Source organism: Lucilia cuprina, chromosome 4 (assembly GCF_022045245.1).
Source record: "Lucilia cuprina isolate Lc7/37 chromosome 4, ASM2204524v1, whole genome shotgun sequence".
NCBI lineage: Eukaryota > Metazoa > Arthropoda > Insecta > Diptera > Calliphoridae > Lucilia > Lucilia cuprina.
Window position 1 is genome coordinate 16061806 of NC_060952.1, and position 24593 is coordinate 16086398.

Here is a 24593-nt window from a genome sequence, read left to right on the forward strand (position 1 = left end):
CTCGTTCAGTTCTAGTTCAGTTCTAGTTCAGTTCTAGTTCAGTTCTAGTTCAGTTCTAGTTCAGTTCAAGTTCAGTTCTAGTTCAGTTCTTGTTTAGTTCTAGTTCAGTTCTAGTTCAGCTCTAGTTCAGTTCTAGTTCTGTTCTAGTTCAGTTCTACTTCAATTGTACATTGACAAGGATTATCTAAATATTCAAGTTTAACAACGTATACCTGATTTACAATAATTAAATATTACGTATACGCAAGTTGTTGTGCAAGGCAATTGATTAATGTGTTTGATGAGTTTATATGATTGCAATAAATTTCAATAAATTGCTAACAAATGAAAATAAATCTTACCAAAGAATACATTGAACAGGAACAACAACTTCTTTTTGCGGAAATCGGAGATAGACATGGTTGTTAAGGAGTTTTTTTTCTTAACTTTGCGAAAAGGAAATTAAATAAGGAAAACTGCAAAGACAAAAAAATATATATAAAAAATATTGATAGAATTGTAAATATTTAAAACTACAAAAACAATTTGCTTAAATAAGTAAATGGATTATAATAAGAATAAAATTGCTAAACATTTCTTTATACATATCCTTAGTTCCCAGAAATAAAAGCTTAAACTTAAGCTAAAAAGATGATAAATATTTACATTCTTTATAGAATTTTTGAATTTTTTGCTTGTTTAAATCTTCAATAAAATATCAAGGAAAACAAAGACATCATTTTGACACATATGTATGCTTTTAAGTGAAAGAGTGTGTGAGTGCCAGAGTGTTTAAATAATAAAATTTATTTTAATTTATTTTTTTTTAGTTCTTCCCCACAGATTTTTTCTTTCTTATTTATAACCAGCATGTGAAAACGAAATAAAAAAAACTATAAAACTATTGAGTAAGTAAGAAATGAAATATACATAAAAATTGGTAAAATATGTTGTAGTTAATAAATTTCAAAATAATATAGAACAGAAAGCAGTTGTTAAAATAACTAAGATTCCTTCTTTGTATTACGAAGAGGGTTGCTTGGATTTTATTTTAATGTAATTTATGTTACGTTTAAATTTAAAAACAAATTAAGGTAATAAAACTTAATACACTGTCCTTATATATAGAATCTGATGAGTTGAATTTTTAACTTTCCTTATAACCTTCTTATATATGTATTAGTCACAAACAATTTTTGATTTTAATAATGAATACTTTTTTAATTTTTTCTTATGTTAAATCACTTAAACTAAATCTTTGTTCATATCTAATTTATTTTTCTTACCAACCCCACAACTATTTAAACAATTTTTGAAACAATTTGTTTATTTACGCATTTGTAACCCGCAACTTTAGCTAGTTGCAGCAGCATTAGAAGCTGTAACACCTGAAAATTCCTTTTTTAATTTCCTTATTTTCTTTCACTTTTGTTTTGCCTTTGCCTTGAGTTTTAGTGCCAGTATGTCTTTGGTTTTGTGTCAAGAGCTTACTAACCTTACATAAGATGACTTCCTAGACAAACCTCTAAGACAAAACTTTTAAGCACAAATACACACATACATACTATATGTACATACTGCCACAAACACCAACACAATTCTGCCACTTTAAGTGGCTTGTTGTTCAAAAGGTGAAAATCTTTTGTAGTCTTCTTTTTTTGCCTTTAACAGCTTATTTTTGCTTTTATGCTAAAAATTCTACATAAAAAATAAGAACTAAGAAAGCATAAAATAACAAAGCCAAATGGTTAGATATGCACTTGGCTTTAATATTTTCTATGTGCTCATATGTTGCTATTGTATCCATAGTTGAGCTATTTATGTAAAAAAGCATAATGATAAAAAGCCAGTATAATGAAAGCAAAAAAAAAAAAAAAAACACTATTTATGCCATATAATGTAAGTAGCAGAATTTAACAACTCATTCTTCATTCATATTAGTTATAGAAACAGGCTAATGTTCATCATATAAACATATATATGTAAGTGAAGAATACATGCATACATACAAACTTGTAAACATTAACGCACAAACTTGGCTTTTGCAACCAAAAGTTAAATACTTTTGCACACTTGCTCATACTCAAGCAACAGTCGACAAAAATTGTTTGTTTGGAAAATATGCTGAATGAAAAATTGTAGTAAAATTCATGTAAAACATCTAATCACATCAACAATGTGTATTTTGCTACTTTTCATCAAAATCATTGCTTAAGTTGTGCTGTTATCTGTTTAGCAGTTTTGGTAATAAATATAGCGGGAAATAAATTTAAACGTGATATATAAATATTTGAATATTTGCTAATCCTTTACGATTATGTGAATTTTGATTGACAGAAAGGTTAACCATATAATTAATGCATGATTTATTCTATAAGAAAAAACAAAAATAATATATCTTGCTTAAACAAATATTAAGGTCATTCAACTGGATAGAGATTAAAGTGTCTGGGTGAACTGCTTTTTTAAGAATCTCCTATATTTTTCGAAAAGGGGCCCAAGAATCTTTAAAGTGAAATTGCAAGTACTTCTTTAACTCTCTATTTGTAATCGAGCGTGGAAGCACTTTCCTCCAATGTCATAATTGTTTTAAAATATTGAGTTAAAATGCTAATGAAGAAGTATAGATAAGAGGCAATAATCTTTTTCCTGGGTAAATATTAAAATTTATAAATTTCCTAATATTTTACTCTTTTTTATCCCAACCTGTCAAAGCCAACAGTTTAACTAAATACGGATAAGTTGAAAATTTTATGTATGTTATAAAAACTAAAAAAAATATATAAAAGTCATATAATATTTTCTACTTATATGAACGTTTTTTCATTTTAATTTTAATGCCTTTAAATAATATGTACAAAGTTTTACTTAAAAAAAAATCCTCAAAAAGATATTCATTCTCTTACTTATAATAAGTTTTTTTACTAAATTGAAAACAATATTACTGCTATATTTTTAAGAAATGGTTTTAATCTTTTACAATGAACAACATTTCATGTTTTATTCCAGAGTAATGTTTGGTGAATTACCAATAAAATTTCTGCAAAAAGATATACATACGTATTTTATGCCAAAGAAAACGCAGCCATTAAGTTTAATTTAAATTTAAAATGCACAGATTTACTACTTTTATACATATATGCGATTAAGTTGTTTTGCTACTTATCGTATAATAAACAATTTTAAGAACAAGTAAAAGTTCTTTATTTCGTTGTTTTATGAAATTTTATAAACCTTTCAACATAGAGTATTTATAAAAACTTATTATATTTAAAAAACAAAAAATAAAAACTAAATTGATTTCTTTTGCTTTATGGATATACAATATGGATATAATTATTGACATTCGTTGCATATATGCAAGTTGGCATAGCATAGTCGAATGGGCCATTAAAAAATGTGAGAAACTACGTTATTATTTTTTCGCGGTTGTTAAAAATGTTCATGCATCAAGTAAACTTTTTTGATTCCAATTGACCTAAAAAATTATTTTCATTACTTTTACAACATTGGCTATCATGTGGTGGCATGCCAAAAATTTCGCAAAATTAGTTATATCCCTAATATTACACATAGTTACCATAAAATCAATATGCAAAAAAATTTTACCAATTTTACTACTTTTAAAAAATTCAAACTGTAACAGTTTCCCAGATATACAAATTTTTGTATTTAATTCAATATCAATTTGAAAGTCCGCCAATTTATTTCCAAATGTTTACATAGTTGTCAAACTTGTTTGCTCAAAATTTTAAAATTTTATTTTTTTGTTTGAAATATCCCTTTCCAAATATTCACATTAATGTTAAAGGTGATAGGTGTCATGCCTTCTACCGCCAGTCCGTTTTTTTTTGTCATACCTTTAAATACTTAAATGGCTTCTAAAAATTTGAAAACTCTATATATTAATTTAAAATTTTATTTTTATCGGCAAAATTAAACGGAGTACCTCTAAAAGAATAACATTTCAAAGGTAGCACTAAGTGATTTTGTTTACCTTCTATGGAAGTGGTATTTATTGACTTCCAAAGAAGTGAAAAGAATACAATTTTGTTTAAAATTGAAGGTAGAGTTGTTTAACAAATGGATAGATCATATTTATGTTAGTATTATTTAAGTCAAATTAGTTCTATTTTATAATGCAGCAATTTCACTTCCTAATAACTTCCAAAAAAAGAATATCAAAATTACTTCCTACGAATTACATCAGATGTAGTGAATTTGGTATCAAATAAAAAGAACATCTCTCCTATGATAAGCCTGTGTTAAAATCATAATATCTTCAAGTCGTTTTCAGTACTTCTATAAAGTAAATTCTACTTCTTCTTCGCTTCTTTGGAAGCTCTCATTTTTTGCTGGGTCAATATTAATGTTATATTCAATCTGAAGCTGCATGTTGTTATTGTTTCATTGTGTTTGTATACAATGAGAAAAACTGTAATTTTTTACAATTTCTTTTAGATTTTTAATAGAAAATATGCAAGAAGATCCGAGAATTATGTGAGGTCTTAAAAAATTGATTTCAGCATGCAGATGGGCAATCTTTAGACTAGAATACAGACGGAACTTTACTTTATCCCTAGACTTCAGACTAAACTTTAAACTACACTGTAGACCAAAGATCTCAAACAACTGTTATCAAATTTTTAGAAATCGAAAAAAATTGCCCTTTTATAAGATATATAATTAAAAGTTATAGGCAACATAAAAAATAAACGATAACTGTTATTATTCAATTTATATTTTTTCATTGTTTTGAAATTTCCATTGGCTAAGAAATAAAATAAAAATAAAATTATAATAGTTATTATTAAAGAAACAAATCATAAAACTTACAACTCGTATGTCCTTGCTATAGACCACATTATAGACTGTAGGCTAGACTATATACAAGACTTATGACTGGGTTATAGACTAGACTGTAGACTGGACTGTAGACTAGACTAGAGGCTACATTATAGACTAGACTGTAGGCTAACATAGACTACAAAATGGTATATTGAATACTATGTGGACTTTTTATAAAGCAAAAGTTTATAAGTTAGAAAATGTACTGAAAACATCATAAAGGTACCGAAAATTTCTAAAAAAAAAGTTCCTAAGTACTAAATATTTTTATGACTTATGTGTACTAAGGTTAAAGTTATAGAAATTAAAATTCAATTCCCAACTATAAAGTTTTCTTAAATTGAAAATAAGACGACATTACCATTTTGTTTGAATATTTTAGTGTGTTAAAAAATTTTAATGTTTAGTAACCCAAAGCTAAAATGTTTTTTAGTGTTTATTAACGACATGTTTTAAAATCGATACATTTAATAATTTTTTTTTGTTAGAAATGTGTTATAATAAATTGTTATAGATTTATTTTGTAAAAGCCCTAAGGTTTTTTTTTTTTGGGTAGAACTTTATAAATTAGTAACATGTTTAGTTTTTTATTTTAATAAATTAAACAATTTCAGTTTGTTGTTTAAATTAATGTTAAAACATATAAATTTATAGCTGTGCTATAAAGTTTATAGCTTTTTATGTTGTTACTAATATGTTTTAGTTATAATTTTTAGTTTTTTTTCTAAAGCACAATAAACTAATAAAATATTTATTTATAAAGCTAATGCTTATATAGACCGGCAGTTTTCGAAGGATCTCATTATTCACGCATATAATGCTATTATTGTAAAGCAGAAATCAATTTAGTCTTCATTTTGTTTTTAAGTAAATTGAAGATAAGAAGGTTGCTATGTAACCCATTACTAAAGTATATAAGTCACTTCGAACTACAGGGATAGAAACAAGTTTAAGAGTATAAATGCAAACAGAAAAATATTATAATACTCTACGAAGAGTCATTGGAGTATAGTAGCTACAGATTGCTTAATAAAAAATGTTTTTAATTAAAAAAAATTTACAGCTTAGAGAATATTTTTCAATTTAAAATTCTTCTAGGGAAAATTAAGCTTCCTTTAAAAATCCCTCTCATATTACTCACTTTTCTAAGCTGCTTAACAAAAAAAAAAAAAACTAAATAAATAAAATAAAATAAAAAATGCAGACTCATATGTTTGTTTAAAATAACTAATTAATAAATTTTCTTATTACTATAAATGACATGCTATTCACTCATCGCGTAAAGGAAGTAAGCCAGATAAAACATAATTTACAATATTATTATTCCTCTAAGCTCTCGACCACATTTGTTTAAACACATTTACTTAAACCTAATACAGAAACAAAACATGTAAAACAAAAAACATTTATTGTTTTAAGAAATTTTGTGCAATTTGCTTAATTACACATCATAATTTTTAAATTACACTCACACTTTCGTTGTTGTTTTTTTTATCACACAAATGCAGGCGAATATTCTAACAAAATAAAAATGGTTACATACTAAAAATCTAAAATGTGTATGTTTACAGTACGCAAATACATACATACCTAAACAAATATAGAATGTTGAGAGTAAGTGTCACAATTGGAAATGATATTATTTGGTATTGGGGGTGCTAGTTGTCAGCAGGATACGAACTGTACTATGGTTATAGGGCCTTATCGTCATAAGATTGCCAAACATTCCGAATAATTTTTACAATGTTCATCAAAAAAAATATTAAAAAGTACAAGTTAAAGAAAAAAACATACTACAAAGTTTTGTCTTATAAATTTACATTTTATAAGGATTCTATATGTCCAACTTTATATTTCTAGATGAAATAATGTAGAAAATCCAAAAAGTAAAATTTTCTTCACAAAAGTTGATAAAAAGTACCAAAAAAATTACTTGTGGCAAAACAAGAAAGTACAAGTTGGACAATAAAAAAGTGCCAAAAATAATTTCCTGCAGATTTTCATTCAGTACTCGAAAAGTTTCATTTTAAGTTTTTACGAGCAATATTAGAAAAAGTCCAAAAAGTACGCTTCAAAAACGAAAAAGTACCAAAAAATGTTTTCATCTCTGTTTAATTTCTCACACAAAATTATCCATCTTTGATGTTGGTAATACCAGGGCAAGTATTTCTATGCAAATGCATGTTTGTAGTCAGTAATTCAAAATAACTTTTAAATAGTTTCCTTTCGAATCAAGGAATTTACTACAAAACGGCATCGATTTGTTGTTGCATATTTTTGCTTTAACAAATTTCAACAAATTCTGATTTAACAAAATACTGGGTTCTATGACAATTTTACATAGTTTTATTTCATTTTTAAGACCACAATAGTGCGGAATATATTTTGAGTTTGTGCTGCTAATTGTAACGTCCAAAATATTGGTCCTTAAAGTATCAGTTCAATTTCTCAGTCTGTCCACATAAAAAGATAACTTGATGAAATATGATCTCTCTCACGTCCATAATTCCTCAAAAACATTTATTTCAACAAATTTACAGACGGAACGACAAAAATGTAGACTGACGGACATAGCTTATATGCTTATGTTGTTTCTTAAATTTAAATTTAACTTATTAATTCATCTTTATTAAAGCACTCTAATTATATAGCTAATTAACAATTGTCCCACCTAAAAGCATAAAAGCGACTTAAAACTAAATTCTAATGTAAATACTCGTTGTCTGTATGAATACATAGCCACTTAGTAATTCTCTTTCATGTATTTTTACACACGAGTGTTTGAAGAGGAGTTCAGAACAAAAAAAAAAAAGGACAGTGGTTGTTAATACTTAAGTGTGTCGAGGAAATTCATATATTTTTATGATGTAGATTGAAACACAAAACTATTAAAACGGAAAGATTTAAAGTGGAAAAAAGCAGAAGAAAATATTAAATTAAAATAGTTTTAAAAGAAATATAGAAGATAATAAACTCTTTGGTAAATAAATCTAAAAAAAAACATTCTAAAAAAGAAACATTTTAATACTAACTGTTATCATAAATTGAAAACTTGTTTTCAACTTAAGTGACCTCTTCTCGGGAAACCTTATACAAATTTCAAAACACTTGTCCATGTACCTTGAATTATCTTTTTCTGTTTCCTTAAATAATAACTTGTCATTTCTTTTTCTCTTTTTTTAATAAATTATATTCTTTTATAATTAAGTATTAATGTTTATCATTTTGTGTTTGTGTTTTTTTTGCTATTAAAGGTTAATAGTTCTTTAATAAGCTTATATTTTAGTTTGTAGTGTTCATTTGGAATAAAAAAATTGCATAAAATATTTTTTTGCTCAGTTGTCTTTATGGGGGATATTTGTCTATCCAATGTCAATTATTCACAAAAACAGATAAGCTGTGTATGACATCAAGTTTACACCCTTGTAAAGAATAGAAGGGCAATTAAAAAATCAATATAAAATTTGTTTAATTTTTAAATTTTATTAAACTGTAAACTATATGTTCTGACATCAGATAATTGGGATACTCATATCGATCCAATAAAATATGTTAATTTTTCGGTAATGACCTGTAGTTATTTCATACATTACTAGTGGTATTCAGTAGACACATTATAACCAGAACATGTGCTTAAGGTGTCCTTTTAACAAACAGGAAGTTCATGATTCGAGCTCTGTCTGGCCTCAAGGAAATTTTATATTTATTATTCTATATAATAATAATTATAATATAACTAATTATTTCGTAGTCTTTCCTAAGCTCCTACATTACTTAGATTACCGGGTATGTAGGTAATCTAAATTTTTGCCAATGACTTTGATATTTGATGATGATTTATACCAGATAAAATACAATAAAATAGATGGGGTTATTCGTAGCGTTTCGTAATGATTAATAGTCTGACGTCAGTGTTTCAAAACTGATATTTTTGGAAAAGGATGTTCCAGTTAAGATACAATTTCGTATATTTGACAAAATATAGACAAAACTTTTTATAACCAAAGGCGAATAGGGATGACTTTATCATTGAATACTGGAAAATTGGGATATGGATATGTGGGTTATACGGAAACAATGGATAAAATTCCCGTAATGAAAGTAGTCAACAATGTATAGACATTTTTCCGAGATAGGGAAAGCGTAATAAATTGGAACATAACACTTCTACTATAACCCGGGAGATTAAAAGATCATGGAAGCATGTGTCGAGGATAGTGAAACACTGGCATTACCAAGCATTTGTGGAAATTAAAGCATAATTCATAAAAACAGCCAAAAAAAGATAAGTTTCTGAAGTATGGGCATTCCAAAAATAATTCATGTAAAGGAGCGCACAATAGGCCCGATGACAACCTTCATGATATTATATCGTAACGCGTTATAATGTCATTGTGGACATTGTGTCACTATAAAAGAAAAATGTTTGGGAAAATTTGTTTAGAATTTATGAAAGAGAAACTTTAATCCCGAAAAGAATTGCTCCTAAATTTGCTGTATGTTGTATTTTGAATTTGTTTAAAAAAGTGTCCCTGACAGCCCAGTGACATAATTTTCATGGACGTAATGACACACCAAAAATGTCATATTTATGACAGTTCTAAAATGTGTCATAATATCAATTTACAAATCACTGGACATTATGACACGTCACCTATACATATAAAATACATATAGTGTAAAGTTTACTTATGATAACTGTTGATTTACACATTTTTATAATTTTTTTACACATTTGTCTCTATAATTAAATTAAATTCTTTGTTAAATATAGAACAAAAATTCAAATCCTTTAGTAGCCTTAAGACCACAGGATTACAACTTAAGCCTCTACACATACAATAAAAAAATTTAAATTAATCCTTACACAAAATAAAACCACTGTAGAAATTATGGACAAAAAAACCCAACAATTTTAAAATGTAAATAAAATTTAAATTTACAGGTGTTTGTTTAAATGTAAACTTATTGCATTTGTACATAATAATGTTTTATTTTTTCGTTATTTTAAAATATCTACTTAATGTATTTTTGTTTAGGTTACTGCACACATGTAAGTATTTGTATGTGTAAATTTATGTATACTATTAAAAAAACATATTTTCTCATATACTTATGTAAAGGTTTACATGTATGAGAAATATGTTTACAGATATGTATATATGAATGTGTGTGAGTTCATTAATAATGCACCTTGTTTAATTAAATAACAAGTCACTCACAGATACACACTAGGGTAACAGCAAAATTTGTAAGCCCAGCAGAAATTTACAATTGTAACTCAATTGAAATGGTCAGAAAGTCATAAGCACTATCTGCCGATACCAGTTCTAAATGCTTTTAAAATATTGAAAAATAATCTTATTAAAATTAGCGGGTTACTTATTAAAAAAAAAATACGAGATTTTTATCAGAGTACTACTGGGTTCAAACAGCACCTTTTAACAGCAATACCTTTACAGTTATTTATTTATTTTCACTTTGTCTCTCTCCTCAGCACACACAAACACCTCATACAATTAAATTTAATGCCTTTGATGAAAAAAACTAATATGTATGTAGCAGACCTAGTGTAATATTAAATGTATTTGAATGTATGTATGTATTTTACTCATTAAGTTAAATAAATTTACAAACAAAATTAAATACTGTACAATTCATAATAAAAACATTATAAAGTCAATGCAAAAAAAAAACAAACGTATTTAAATAAATAAAATATTTTCATTTCAGTTATGTTAGTATTTAAATTTTTATCAGGTACCACATTAAATTTAACTTTTATGCTAAATTAACAGATTAAATCAATAATTATAAAATTTAATTTAAATGTGAACGAAAAAAAATCATCGAATTATTTAAATAAACTACAGTCATGTTTGTGGTTAATGAAGTGAATTAACCCTTAAATGCTGAATTTTTTTATTGAGTGTTTGGCCTAAATATGTGTATGTTTTTTAACTTTAATTTTGAATGATACATCTAACTGTAAGAAATGTAAGAAAATACGAAATCTTGTCCCAACACTGATTAACAATATTTACATCTATCAGTCTATCGTTACGTCCTTCATGTAAATTTTGTGCCCAAAATACTTTTTGAGGTACTTTGTCATGATTGTCTAAAGGATTATTCTAGCCGTGTACCGTTCAATACAATCAATGGCTTGGGATAGTAAACTAAAATTGAGATTAAGATCTACAAGATCTTAAAACTCAATCACATAATTGTTACTGGCAATCCCAACTCAAGAACAAACACCTACTTGTATGCGTAGTCAAGGTAGAGTCAGTTTTTATTTTAATTTCCAATCTTTGCGTGCATTCGTATGTTAGTTTATAGTTTTGTAGTCTGTCTGTTTATGGGTTCTATTCCCACCAGATACTCTAGAAACATGTGCATAACAGATCGATAGTTGTCTAGGTTCTTCCTATCTAACTTGCCAAGCATTACTCTTTCCAATACAACATAAATTTTAATGGTTTTCATATGTTTTAAAAAAATATTTTTCTGTTAAAAAATCTAGGAAATTTTCACAAAAAAAGTTTAAATAAAAATTTTAAAATCAAAAACGTTTATTTTAGGCAAAAGAAAAAATAATGTAATTTTTTTTTTTTTGCAAAAATACTACAAAAAAATTCTCGGAATATTCGCGAAATAAAGTTTTAAATAATATAAAACTCAAAATTAAAAATTCTCATTAAAAAATTAAATTGTAAAATTATTTTTTTTTCGCGAATATTCAGAAATTTCTTTGTAATTATACTTTTTCTTTTTAAAGCTTGCAAACTTTTAATTTATAAACTGAATAGAATTATTTAAAATCTATAAGTATTAATAATGTTAACAACTTTCGAAATATCCATGAAAAAGTAAATTTGATTTTTTTTCGCGAATATTCCAAGAATTTATTTTTCTAATATTTGCAACAATTGTTGCGTCTTCGGAAGAAATTTAATCAATACCATTAGAAATTTTCATTTATATGGAAAAAATAATAAAATTGTAAAAAATTAAATTTTTAGCGAATATTCTGAGAATTTTTGTACACTTCATATTTTGTCTTTTCAGTTTATAAACTGAATCGAATTATCGACAATCTATAAATATTAATATTAATATTAATATTAATATTAATATTAATATTAATATTAATAATGTAAAAATCTCTCGAAATATCTATGAAAAGTTTAAATTTAAAATTTTTTTTGAATATTTCAAGAATTTATTTTCCTTATATTTTTAACAGTACCAGGCTAAGGTTGCTTTTTTTCAGCATCTTCGGCTAATAAATTCCATTGAGCCTTTTAAAATCCATAAGTATTAACGTTTAAAAATAATATTATAAAAATGTAAACAAATTCCAGAAATATTCGAAGAAAGTTAAAATTTTAATTTATTTGTAAATTTAAAAAAACTAAAGATTTTTCACAAATATTTTAAGAATTTTTTTCTACATATTTATATCATTGTTAAGTAAATAAAAATAGCAAAAACCAATTTCGGAATAGTTGGGATTTTTTTTTTGTAAATTAAATTTGTAAATTATTGTTTCTTATTGCCTATAATAATTTCAATAGATATTATCCTTATCCTTAACAATATTCATCATCCTTTTTTCTCTTTCTTTCAAAATTGATTTTAACAATACATAAACAAGTAACAACCACAACCTTTAATTGAGGGAGTGATTGCTTACCCCTAAGAGTCAATTTATGTATTTCTGTATATATGTATGTATCTTAGCCAATTTACAACTAAAATATAAAGTATACAACACTCTACCAAAAAGCAACAAAAAATATTGTTTATAAATGCTAATAAATAAATTTATAGCCACTGTTTTTGTCAGTACTTTTAACATCGTTAATAAAGATTTATTAAGATGCTATTGATGTCTTTATGAGTATGATTTCTTTTTCTTCATGTTCATTCTTTTATTTTCCACAATTTTCATAAAAATTATGACTCTATTAGATGAAATATTTGGTAGTATAAAATAAAACAAAAGAATAAACGAACGTATGATAATGTTATTATACCTGTAGTAAATTTGGTATTTTTGTTTTGTGTTAAATTTTTTTTGTTTAGTTCTTTTCATGTTCGGCTCATTTAGTGTCAAAAAAAGTTTGCTAAATAAATTTTAAGTGTTAATTACGAATTATTATAGTCTCTTTCTTTGGCATTTTCCATTCTATTGTAGAGTAAAATTTATCAATAAAATTCATTATAAAAGTAAAGTACAAAATACTTTCAAGTTCTTTTTTTAACTTTTTTCCAAAGAAGTACTACAAAACTTTCTCTGTTGTTTTTATGACTTGTAAACAAAATATTTTGTAGTTGTTTATGTTCACTAAAGTTATGTGTATGTGTGTTAAGGACCTTTTTTAGGGGGAATGAAACAATGTTGTTGTTTGGTTTTTATTTTCGTCCATCTTTAGGTGTCATTTTTCTTCATTTTATGGCCTAAAGCTTAAAATTTGTTAACTATTTCGTTGGTCGATTTGCTGGTTTTTCCATATACTATTATACAACAGTAATAGAGTGTTTTATAATGTCCTTTACTCTTGATAATCGTTGTAAAGGGTAAAGTTTATTTTTCAGTTATTATCTTAATATCTTTATATGTCTACGAAAGGGGACAGTTGCTTGCTTTCTTCTTTTTTCTATTTTTGTTCTTTATCTATATCTTGTCAAATGTTTAGTAAGAAAATTTAAATATTAAGAAAAAGCACCTGACTAAAGTCAACAGCTAGTAGATAAGAATTTAATGTACCTTTAATTAATTAAATCAAACTGTTGAAAAAAGATAGATATTTCATTTTAATGCAAAAAAAGTTAAATCCGTTTTTTACGATTTTCTTTTTGTTTGATTAATCAAAGAGAGTCGTTTTTTTTTTTGAAAGAATAATATTTTATTTTATTATTTTAGCATGTTGATGCCTTAAATATATTTTTAAATAAAAATTTAAATAAAAAACAAACTACTTAATGTTATAGTTTTTGTAAACGATTTTGTGTCAAGCAACATGTTGACAAATCATTTAAACATAATATTATTTTTTAATAAATTTTTTGCTAGCGACATGCTGATGATATTTGTTCTAATGTTAAAATCTATATTTGTTAATTCATTTGAACTATTTTATTAAACTAATATGTTGCTGCAAAACTTTTTGAAATCGATTGGCGATATCAAAATATCTCTGCATTATTCTGTCAACTAATTAAAAGTATTTATTCCTGCAAAATACAAATTATAAGCAATAAAGTACAGTTCATAGTTTCTCAACATTTACACTGGCAACATGTTGCATTATCGAAAATAATTACTCTTGCTTATTTTAAATAAAAAAATAATAATTTTTTGTAATACTTATATACATGCTTGTATATGTATACTAAGCAACATGTTGTTAATAACTTTAAATAATCTAGAAATAAATAAAAACTAAAGCAGTGTTTGTATTGATAGTTTTTTCTTAGCAACATGTTGACATTTAGTTTTTTGTTTCGAGAGAAACAGAATTGAGTAAACAATTTTATTTAAAATATGTTAAATTAACTACAAAACAAGTTTGAAAGTATAGTCGGACGTGACAGACAATATTATACCCTACACCAGTTATGAATATTAAATGTGATTTATTCTTTATAATAATTCATTGTTCCGATACATTTAAGAAATTTATGGATGAAAATCTAATTTTCTGAAAGAGGCTTTATACGGGGGCTAGGGGCAAATATGGACCAAGCCCAATAAAGTTTTGTGAATATATTTATATAATATTTATTTGTGCTGAATTTTATCGCCATATTTGGTTTATAAGTTAATTTTGGACATTCAAGTAATTTTCTGAAGGGGACTTTGTATGTGAGCTAGGGTCAAATAAGGCCCGATCTTTATGAAATTTGGCAAGGTCATCAAGGCTTTATAAAACTTAGTTGTGCGGCTTTTCATCGATATACAGATATATTTAACATAATTATGAGCTCAGAAGCCCTTTTCGGGGAAAACGACTGTATGGGGCTAGGCGAAATAATAGGCCGCTTTTATCCATTAATAGGCTTCGCCTTGGACCAAAAAAAGGGTGTGTGTGCACAAGGTTTACATGAACAGTCAGCCAGACGGACAGACGGACATAGCTTAATCGACTCAGAAAACGATTCTAAGCCGATTGGTTTACTTTAAGATGGGTATAGGAGAATATTTTTGTATGTTACAAACACCTGCACAAATTCAATATACCCTCCCCACTAAAGTGGTGAAGTGGTGTCAACATGTTGCCAGCAACAAAGCTTAAAAAATTTTTATAAACAAATCAAAATTTTCTTTGAAAATTATATTCTTGTCTCTGGAATTCTTTGATTTGCTTTATCTATTATAAACTTAATTGTAATATTTATATGTATATCTTAACACAATATTTAAACACATTTACAATAATATTATAAGATTTAATTTAATAATAATATTTCAAACGCAAACATTTATATAAAATATTTATGGATTTATTGAAATAAATATCACAATTGATTGTCAAAACCACAAAAGAAAAAATATTTCACATACCAAAATTACATCTTAAGCATTTTATACGACTAAGTAAATATTTTCTAAATATTATACAACAAATACCAAAATAAAGTATTAAATGAGAAATATACTAAAAGTTTGCAAAAAAATATCCTTTTATAAATAATAGTAATAAAAAAACAACAAATATTTATAACACCAAAGGTTACTCTATACTACTCATACTTTAGATATCAATAATAATAAACAAAAAAGCCATAATCAAATAATAAATTGTCACAATATAAACGAAAAATGTTTATTTTTATATGACAAAAAATCTGAATTATTACAAATATTTAAGACAAAATGATGGATCGTATGGATTACACTGAATACATCCCCAAAAATATTAGAAATTAACTTTTGTTGCCTATAAGTAGGTTTAAGCTTAAAAATGTGTCTAAAGCTTTTATCCTTAAATAACAAAATTAAGTTATATTATTTTATTATAAATTTATTTATATGAAACGATTAATGCCAACAGAAAATTATTAATTGTTAAACATTAGCAACAGTTCATTTTGCAGGAAACCAAAACAGTTTTCCCCATTTTTGTACAGTAGATGTAGTAGTTATACCTTAAATATCCTTAGTTTATATGTTGAAATAAATTCGTTTAAAGACAATGGCAAATATGTATTCTCTTTAACTTTATAAATAAAAATTACTCTATAGAAATACAAGAGTATTTTTGTTCTAAGACAAATGTTTATAATTTATAAAAACACTTGGATTTATTTTTGGGTTGTACATTGTTCACACATACAAATACCCTTTTTAAGTAAAAGGGATAAATACCCTTATTTTAAAATATTATTTTGTAATATTTTTTTGTTTTATTATAAAATATTTTGTTGGTATTTTATTTACTGCAAAAATAAGTATGCATAGTTGATAAATGTATACATTTAAAAAAAAATTTAGTTTCTTTTGTCACATATAACTACTTAGCAGCTGCAAACATAATTTAAAGAAGTAATTATATCCTGACATAAAAAATTCTCTCTTTTAATATTAAATCAGTCAAGAATGTACATGTTTTGGACAACATTAAGTAAATGTTTAAAAATATAGATTTTTCTCACTTGTTACATTTTAACTACAAAAATTTGAATAATTTACATATTATTATGGTTATTAATTTAAAAATTAACACTTGCTATACCCCACACCACTTTCGTGGGGAGGGGATATTGGGTTTGTGCTGATGTTTTTCTCTTTTTAGTTTTTTTATTTAATAAGGCAGACAACTCTTTCTACATTTCCAAAATATCATTTTTCAATATAAAAAAATATTCTTTAATCAACAAAAACTATTTCCATATTTAAACAAAATACATCAATATTTACCAAGTTTTTCCAGTAATTAACATTTAAAGTTTTTCGTATTCAATAATGAATTCATTAAAATTTTCTTCTAATATGTTTTTTGTACTTAAGTTCTCTCCATCATATGGAATTTTATAAAAAAATACCTTTTCATTTTATTTCTGTATAAACAAAATTTCTGTATGTGATTAAAAAACATAATTGTTTTCAGATTTGTTGGGATTTAAAAAAATTAAAAAAAATTGTTTTAAAATATTGTTTTAAAATATATATTTTGCTCATTTACTAAAAGACTGGCATAATCCAAAATTTGGGATTTTTTGAACTAAGGTGTACAAAACATGCATCAAATTTAAATATGTCTATTATTTTCAAAAACCGTAAAAACTAAAACAAATTTTTTTCACGAATATAAGTTCATAAAAATGAAATTTCCACTCAATAGACGAAAAACCTCTACTATATGAATCTGTGAAAAAATTTTCAAATCCCTCGATTTATTAAAAAAAATTTCTCAAGTTTTTTTTGGATTATATCAGTCTTGTAGTAAAATAGCGATATTTATTTTGTTTAAAGTGGACATAAGTGAGTACGAGGATTGAATAATTTTCTATTCTTTATTTTGTTCTGTTCTGTTGTTGTTTTTTAGTTATTGCTGCGGGAGTTGAAAATGAATAAAATTTAAAATTTAAATAGTTTTGATACATATTAAAAACTCTACACAATGATTAAAGATAGTGTTAGTTTGACAGTTATTATGATATTTCTGTTTCAACTTAAAAAAATTATTTTTCGATTATAATTGTATAATCCTTTAAGTATTTAGATTACTAAATAATTTCAGTTTAACACTTTACACTTAATAAATTTTTGCACTTATTAAAGTTATCACAATAATTTAAGACCTTAAAATCTTTTCCTTCGTATTGTCCGTCTATCAAAGCAACTTAATTTCTATCTGTTTAACAACTTCTAGTTTATGGAAACGTAATCCAGTGGAAATTTTACAACTTTAGTTATGAAAACAATCAACTTTTATCTATAATGTAGACCGGAAGGCTTATAAACTGGAGTAAAAAAAATAACGAAATATATTTGTAAAAGAGTTTAAACTAAAAGAGCAATAAAGCTAAAGAAATTGTATATTTAGTTGGAAATATAATAGAAAATAAGTGTTTTGTAATGCGCACAATTTATGTAGAATGCTTAAAATAAAAACAATCTGTAATTTTTAAACCATTGATTGGTATTAAACTTTGCAAGGCTAGAAAAGAAATTTTTTGTATAGATGATGCGGATTATTTTACTAAAAGTTGATTTATATAAGATTCTCTTAATATTCCATTCTGAGTTTTTTTTTATACTTTGCTGAGTATATTATAATTTATTTTTGGTAAAGGAATATAGAAAATTAAACTTGTTGTTTTTGAGATATCTTTGATTAAAGGACGATTTTTGATGTAATTACCTGAAGTTTAAAATATGATATTTTAAATTGGAGACAAAAATTATTAAAATCAGATAAAAACAGATAAATTACACAGACCGAAAAATTTTGAAATTTTGAAAAATTTTGACCAAAGTACAATTTCTTCATTGCAACTGCGATTTGAGATATCGTGTCCTAAAGTTTGAAAAAATTTAATTTTTGGCACTTTTTCAGAAGTTACAAAAGCCCAAAAACAAATTCATTTATAAAATGTTGTAAGCTTTCTGAAAGTCCATTCTATAAATTTTAAAATAAGGATTTAATTAATTCATGCCTCTTTCTCGATATATTTTTACCTAATTTTATTATTTTTTTTCGTACATTTTGCATTCATTTTACAATAACTTAAACATTATAATTTTCCCACTTTTTGTTAGAAGATACTTTTTAATTGTTTAAAAATCTGCTGTTGCTGAAGTTGATGGATGACAAATGCCTTTAAATCGAATAAGAAAGTGATATTCAGTCGATTGGTAAAACCTTAGATAAGTGTGGATCTAATATTTGTTTTTTGTTATAAACAATATCTATAAAGTATAAATTCAGATGAGAGACTATGCTAATATCCTTTGCACTACAGTAGTTTAGTAGTGTAGCCGACAGAATGGACTTATAGATGACATACAATATTTTATAAATAAAGTTGTCTTGGTGGTGGTACAACGTCTTAAAAGTGCCTTGTGATGAAGAAAAACTGAGGATTTTGTTCATAAATATGACCTGTAACATTACCTGAAATTATGCATAGAAGGACATTGTACTATGGATTAATAATCAATAAAAATTTCAAAAATTTTTCAGAAAATTAGTAACGACTTTTTATTATTGAAGAGACATATAATCTGATTCGAAAATATTTTAAAATGAAAAAATAATGCCGAATTTTTAACAAGTATTAAATTTATAAGTAAAAAATCGAAACAAGTTTTTTAAATTAAACTTGTGTTTTAACGAATATACAATAAATAAAAATTAAATTCAGATGAGAGACATATTATGCTATACTATGTGATTTTGTTTTGTTTTTCAAATCTCTTGATTTGTACAAAAGCTATTTAAAAAAAAACAATAAAAATTCATGTAACATTTTAAGCCATTTTCTTGAAATATTTTTTTAATTATGTCAGTCTATAATACAAAACATTAGTCCAATTCATAATTGTGATTGTAGCTTTGTATATCGTGTTTTTAAAATATTGTATATTGAATATACAACGCCGATTATGAATTTTAAATAAGTTACTTAAAATTTTGTAAAAATTTTTGAAATTTCCAAATAAATTATAGAAATATGATTAATTTCTAATAAAAACTTAAAATACCCCTAAAAACTATAAAATAACAATATGATTTTTCTAGTCATTCTTCCCCACATTTTTAGGTTTATTTGCTTGTTCATGCAAAAAAAAATCTATTATTGAAAATGCACTTTTAAACAACCTTACACAAGACAAAAAAACACAAGAAAATCAACTTTTATATTCAATTAAAGAAAATTTGCATCTATTTAAGATGATCAAAGAAATCAGAGACTGATTTTTTGTTGTTGCTGTTGCATATATTCAAGAACAAACCGTATGTACGTAAGTTTTTAAAAGAGGTTGAGAAAAACAAAACTATAATTAGGTTTATTCAAAAATTACAAAAACAAAGATTGATTAGAAACTGCTTTAGCAAAAAATACTTAATAACAAGGGCAATAAGCAAAAAAATATAAAATGTTGAAAAAATCTAACATGTGTAAACGTGGTGGCTTTTTATATCCAGTGTAGTATCTGTAGTAGGGCATTTAAAAAGTTAAATACAAAACATTTGTACTTCTATGCATGTTTCTATGTTTTTTTTTGGTACTAGCTTTTTTATATTCACCAGCAAAACACATAAGAAGTATATTGAGTTTGTCATACCGTTTGTAACTAAAGCACAAAAATCAGCTATGCCCGTCCATCCGTCCTTCTGCCTGACTCATTTTAAATATGTATATTCTATAAAATTAAACAAAACTTTTCTAATAGGACACATACATATGTTTTTCAATGTTGGGTACATAAGATTCGTTTTAGCCAAATATAACACTCTTATTTGTATAAATTTTAACTGTTGAATTTTTCATGCTTTAGGTTTTTTACGTTTTTTTATGTTTTGTTTGCTGTTTTATGTGTTAAAACTCTACCATGATAAATCACTACAATTCATTACACTTGAAAAAGCCTTAAAAATACGTTTTTTTTGTTTTTTTTTAGTGACATTTGTATAAAAACAATTTTTATATTTTTTTTGTTCTCCTCTCGAGTGAAAACTATACTAATGGTGGAATTTTTAAATATGGTAATTCTTATATTTTTTAGAACTGTAAAAAAAAAGATAGAAGTAAAAAAAAAACGTACGCATAATTTAAGTTATAACAGTGATACTTAAAAACAGACAAGAAATGTTGGGATAAGAATTTTTTTAAATCTAACGTTGATGGTTTCATTAGAGGCATTGTGGGGATATAATATTATGTTACGTTTAACACTTAATTTAGTTCGTATAAGCATAAATGTTTATGTTGAAAGATAACACAGGTCGACAAATGCTTACGCAACAGACCATAGTATACTTCTCTTAAGGAGGGAGTACCGCTGAATCCGAATCTAGCCTTTGAATCCTTCACATCTAAAATTTGAGATATCCGGTTCTGACATATTTTCTTTCTTTTTCGAGATATCTTTATATAAACCTTTATATAACAATAATAAGACAAAAACTTTTTTCGTAAATTTTTTCCTATTTTGAATTGTTTTAAAATCTGTTGTAATTCGTTGAAGTTAACAGATGGTCAGACTTAATTATGTGAAATTTGAAAGTGATTTTGGGTTAACTGGAACACTGTTAGGTAAGTGTGGATGCTATATATTTGCTCGTTAAAAACAGTATTTACGATGTTTAATACCCTTGGAACTATAGTAGTTCATGTCAAAAAAAAAAAAAAAAAAGATGTCAGATGTTAATATGTTATTTTAAAGCTAATGGAATGGACTTTCGGATGGCATACAACGTTTTACAAATACAAGTTGTCTTGGAGCTGTTATAATGTCTCAAAAAGAGCCGAAATTGGCGTTATCTCAAAATTCGGGACACTATAACTCAAAATCGAGATGTCGTACAGAAAAACTTATTGTCAAATTAGGATTCTGCGCTGCCTAATCCATCAAAAAAATTTACGGACTTTGATAAAAATTGAGCAAAAGAAGTACTTTTTTAGGAATAAATGAAATTAATTATTTCAACATGTTTTTTTATCAATTGTTCAAGTTAAAATTTATTGACCAGCCTATGGGCTCATTAGTGACCAGTTCATTGTTTGATTTATGGAGTAGTCAAAAAAATAGAAAATTACTTGTCTATTGAATACATTAAGGACTAGTGTATTGACTACTTTATGGACTTTGACTTATCTAATGACTTAAGGTATTAACCTATTGAATAACATAAACTTATTAATAAAAGGTTTATAAATAAAAAATTTTCATACTAAATTTGTTCTATAAAACTTTGATAAATGTTTATGAATAAGGCAATAAATGTTATCTATCTAAAATTGAAAAAAAAATTCTAATGTTTAAAAGCAGGAAGTTATAAGAAAAAAAATATAATTCATTATTGAATTTTGTTTTAAATAGTAGGAAGTAATTTAAACGATTTTAAGCAGATTTCATACGAAAAAAATTTTACTAATCACTACAATCTGTAAAAAAAATCGGATGTACATTTACAGCAAAGAAAAGAAAAAAGGAGGTTAATTAATCTATTATTATACTAATATACTTCAAAAGAATAACAAATTGATCAACTACCGTCTAACTGACTTCTAAAAGGATGCCTCATTAAAATTATTTCGATTTATTTTGGCGATGCACATTTCATATTATTTTTTAAATCAAATGAAAGATTACCTTATCAGCTACAATACTTCCAGACAATTTTAATTAAAATAATTTATAGATGAAGTAGATATCAAGCCTTTAGCTAATTTGATAGAAGGATGTATATTATATCAAATCCTAAGAAATATTCCTAGGTCTACATCGGGCCTATTTGTGCTGCTTTTTCAGTAGCTCTAACACTAACGACTAACCTACCGAAGGCATTAAATACTTTATTCAAAGTATTTTTTTACGTTAAATAATTCTTCACTTTTAAATTAAAATTTATTTTAAAATTTCGATTCCCATTACTAAAATTATACTTATGGTCCATTTTTAAAAATTCTCTTCAACAATAACACAACACACAATTTTAATTGAATTTTCCCGTAGCATTTTAAACTAACAATTCAGCATTTTATTTATTTATTTTTTAATTTTAATTTTCACTTTAGCAGTAGAGTAAATAACCAAAAACTGTTGAAAATACCCACAGGATATTAATGTTCATACTACAACCATTCATAAACATACATGTGGTGGCAATATTGTTTTTATTTTATTTTTGTGTTGTTTTTCAATTTGTTAAAAATAAAAAAGAAAACAATAAATAAGAAAGAAAAAAATGTAATTAAACACGTTCTATTGTATAGAAATGTTTTAGCAATTTGGCGATGATTTTAAAGGTGTTGTATGAGAAATAAAATAAATTTTTTATTACAAAATTTAATTTTAATTGTTTTAGCACAAACAAAATTACAAACACTCACCAACAACTATTTATTTAGTTTAACACACACACACAAATAATTATTTTTGAAAACACGTTTGGTTTTGTTTTCAGTTAATTTCTTTATATTTACGAAAATTGCACGTAAATTTTCTTTTTATTTTCACTTTTTGTGATTTTTTTTTGTTTTCAAGAGAGAAAAAAAAATTCCGTTTGGTGGCTGACCAGTGTTGTGTTTGGCGCGTTCGAAATAAAAGTGATGTTCTTTAGAACGCATCACAGGCCTTTTATACGTTTAAATGGGTATCAACATCATCATCAGTATAATAATCATTATACTTTTTATCATCATTGTTATTATCATTATCATTTCTGTAGTGTTTCGTAGTTCGTACAAAGATGGTTGGTTTGTTTGTTTGTTGGTAACAGTTATTCTGTCTTCTGCTTATGCTGCTGCGCATGAAACCCCATCATTACACAACCGAACACCATACAAATCTGTAATCGTTAGCAGCTCTGTCAACGACTCACATGTTAACGAACGCGACACTGCAAAATTCTTTTCTTATCGTATTCTATTTCTCTCCTCTATACCTTCGTTTATACAAATGCAGCTTCGTTTAGAAGAGATGTCTGTGTAGTCACGAGTATTAGTAGTAGTAGTTTTGCTGTCGTTGTTATCTTTGCTGCACTCGTCTACGTTGTTGTACTCTGCAACGTTACTTATATCGAATAGTTTAAAGAGAGTAAAAAAACAGAACATAGAGATGAACAGTTAGCATAAAATGACGTTTGTTTCGTTCTGCTGTTGTTACAATTGTTTTGTTTGTTTGTGAGTTGCTCTGCTCAATTATTTATTATCCTTGCAGTACAAATATGTTGTCATGTGTTTGTATGAGAATTTCAACAGTCTTGTTGTTGCAGTTTTCTTGTTGTTGAGGGTGCTAGCATGCATTTTGTTATTGTTGTTGTTGTTTGGCTGCTGTTGGTTTATGCATGCATGTATGTATGTACATATTTGTGCATATTTATATAGTTGTGTTATCTCTTTGTAAATGTTCAAGTTTTTTTTTCTTTTGTTAGTTGTGTTTGTGTGTATGTATGCACAACTTGGTCAAATAACCACGTGCATTTTCGGCTTTGCGGCATTTAACACTGTTTTGGGATTTAAATTCCAATAGAATACACTGAGGTAAAATTAAAACAACAAAAACAACGCAATGAAAAAACTGGGCATGAAATGTTGATAACAAAATTACTGGCTTTATCGGGGACAAATTATCCATACTGGTATAATTTTAAAATAAAAATTAATTGTCAACACTAAGATTTTACAGTTGTTGCATTTTATTTACTATAAAACATAATGTTGTTTTTTTTTTATATTTGACTTTTATCAAAAAGAATAAAATGTTTAAGCTTTTCATAAATCGTATTAAAAAGATGTAAGTGTGTTTGTGAATGTGTTTTAATATTGGGAGATTTTTGTTATGTAAAATTTAAAATTAATAAAAAATTAAAAAACGAAAGCCGTCCACTGCCGGTGTCATATATAAAACTTTAAATTTTACTTCGTTTATGTTATTTTATTCAATTGTACACCTTCACGTATCAGTATTATTAATTGCAAATTATTACTCATACGTATGCAAGACAGTATAAAGAACATGAAAAATATAATTTTTTATATGACTTAAAAAGTCTGTTCATTTCCAGTAAAAAGGTACACGA

The 24593-nt window shown here is 25.7% G+C and overlaps 1 protein-coding gene across 1 annotated transcript in view; it reads right to left on the reverse strand.

Annotated features, from left to right (window-relative positions):
- The window catches only part of LOC111690661 (calexcitin-1), a 36930-nt gene extending 13807 nt beyond the window's left edge, over positions 1-23123 (reverse strand). Inside the window, exons 1-2 of the mRNA XM_023453189.2 lie at positions 22903-23123; positions 342-455 (exon numbers count right to left, since the gene is read on the reverse strand). Coding sequence (XP_023308957.1) covers positions 342-399 — 58 coding nt within the window. The 5' untranslated portion in view covers positions 400-455; positions 22903-23123. The remainder of the gene's footprint in view (positions 1-341; positions 456-22902) is intronic.
- Positions 23124-24593: the final 1470 nt, after the last annotated feature.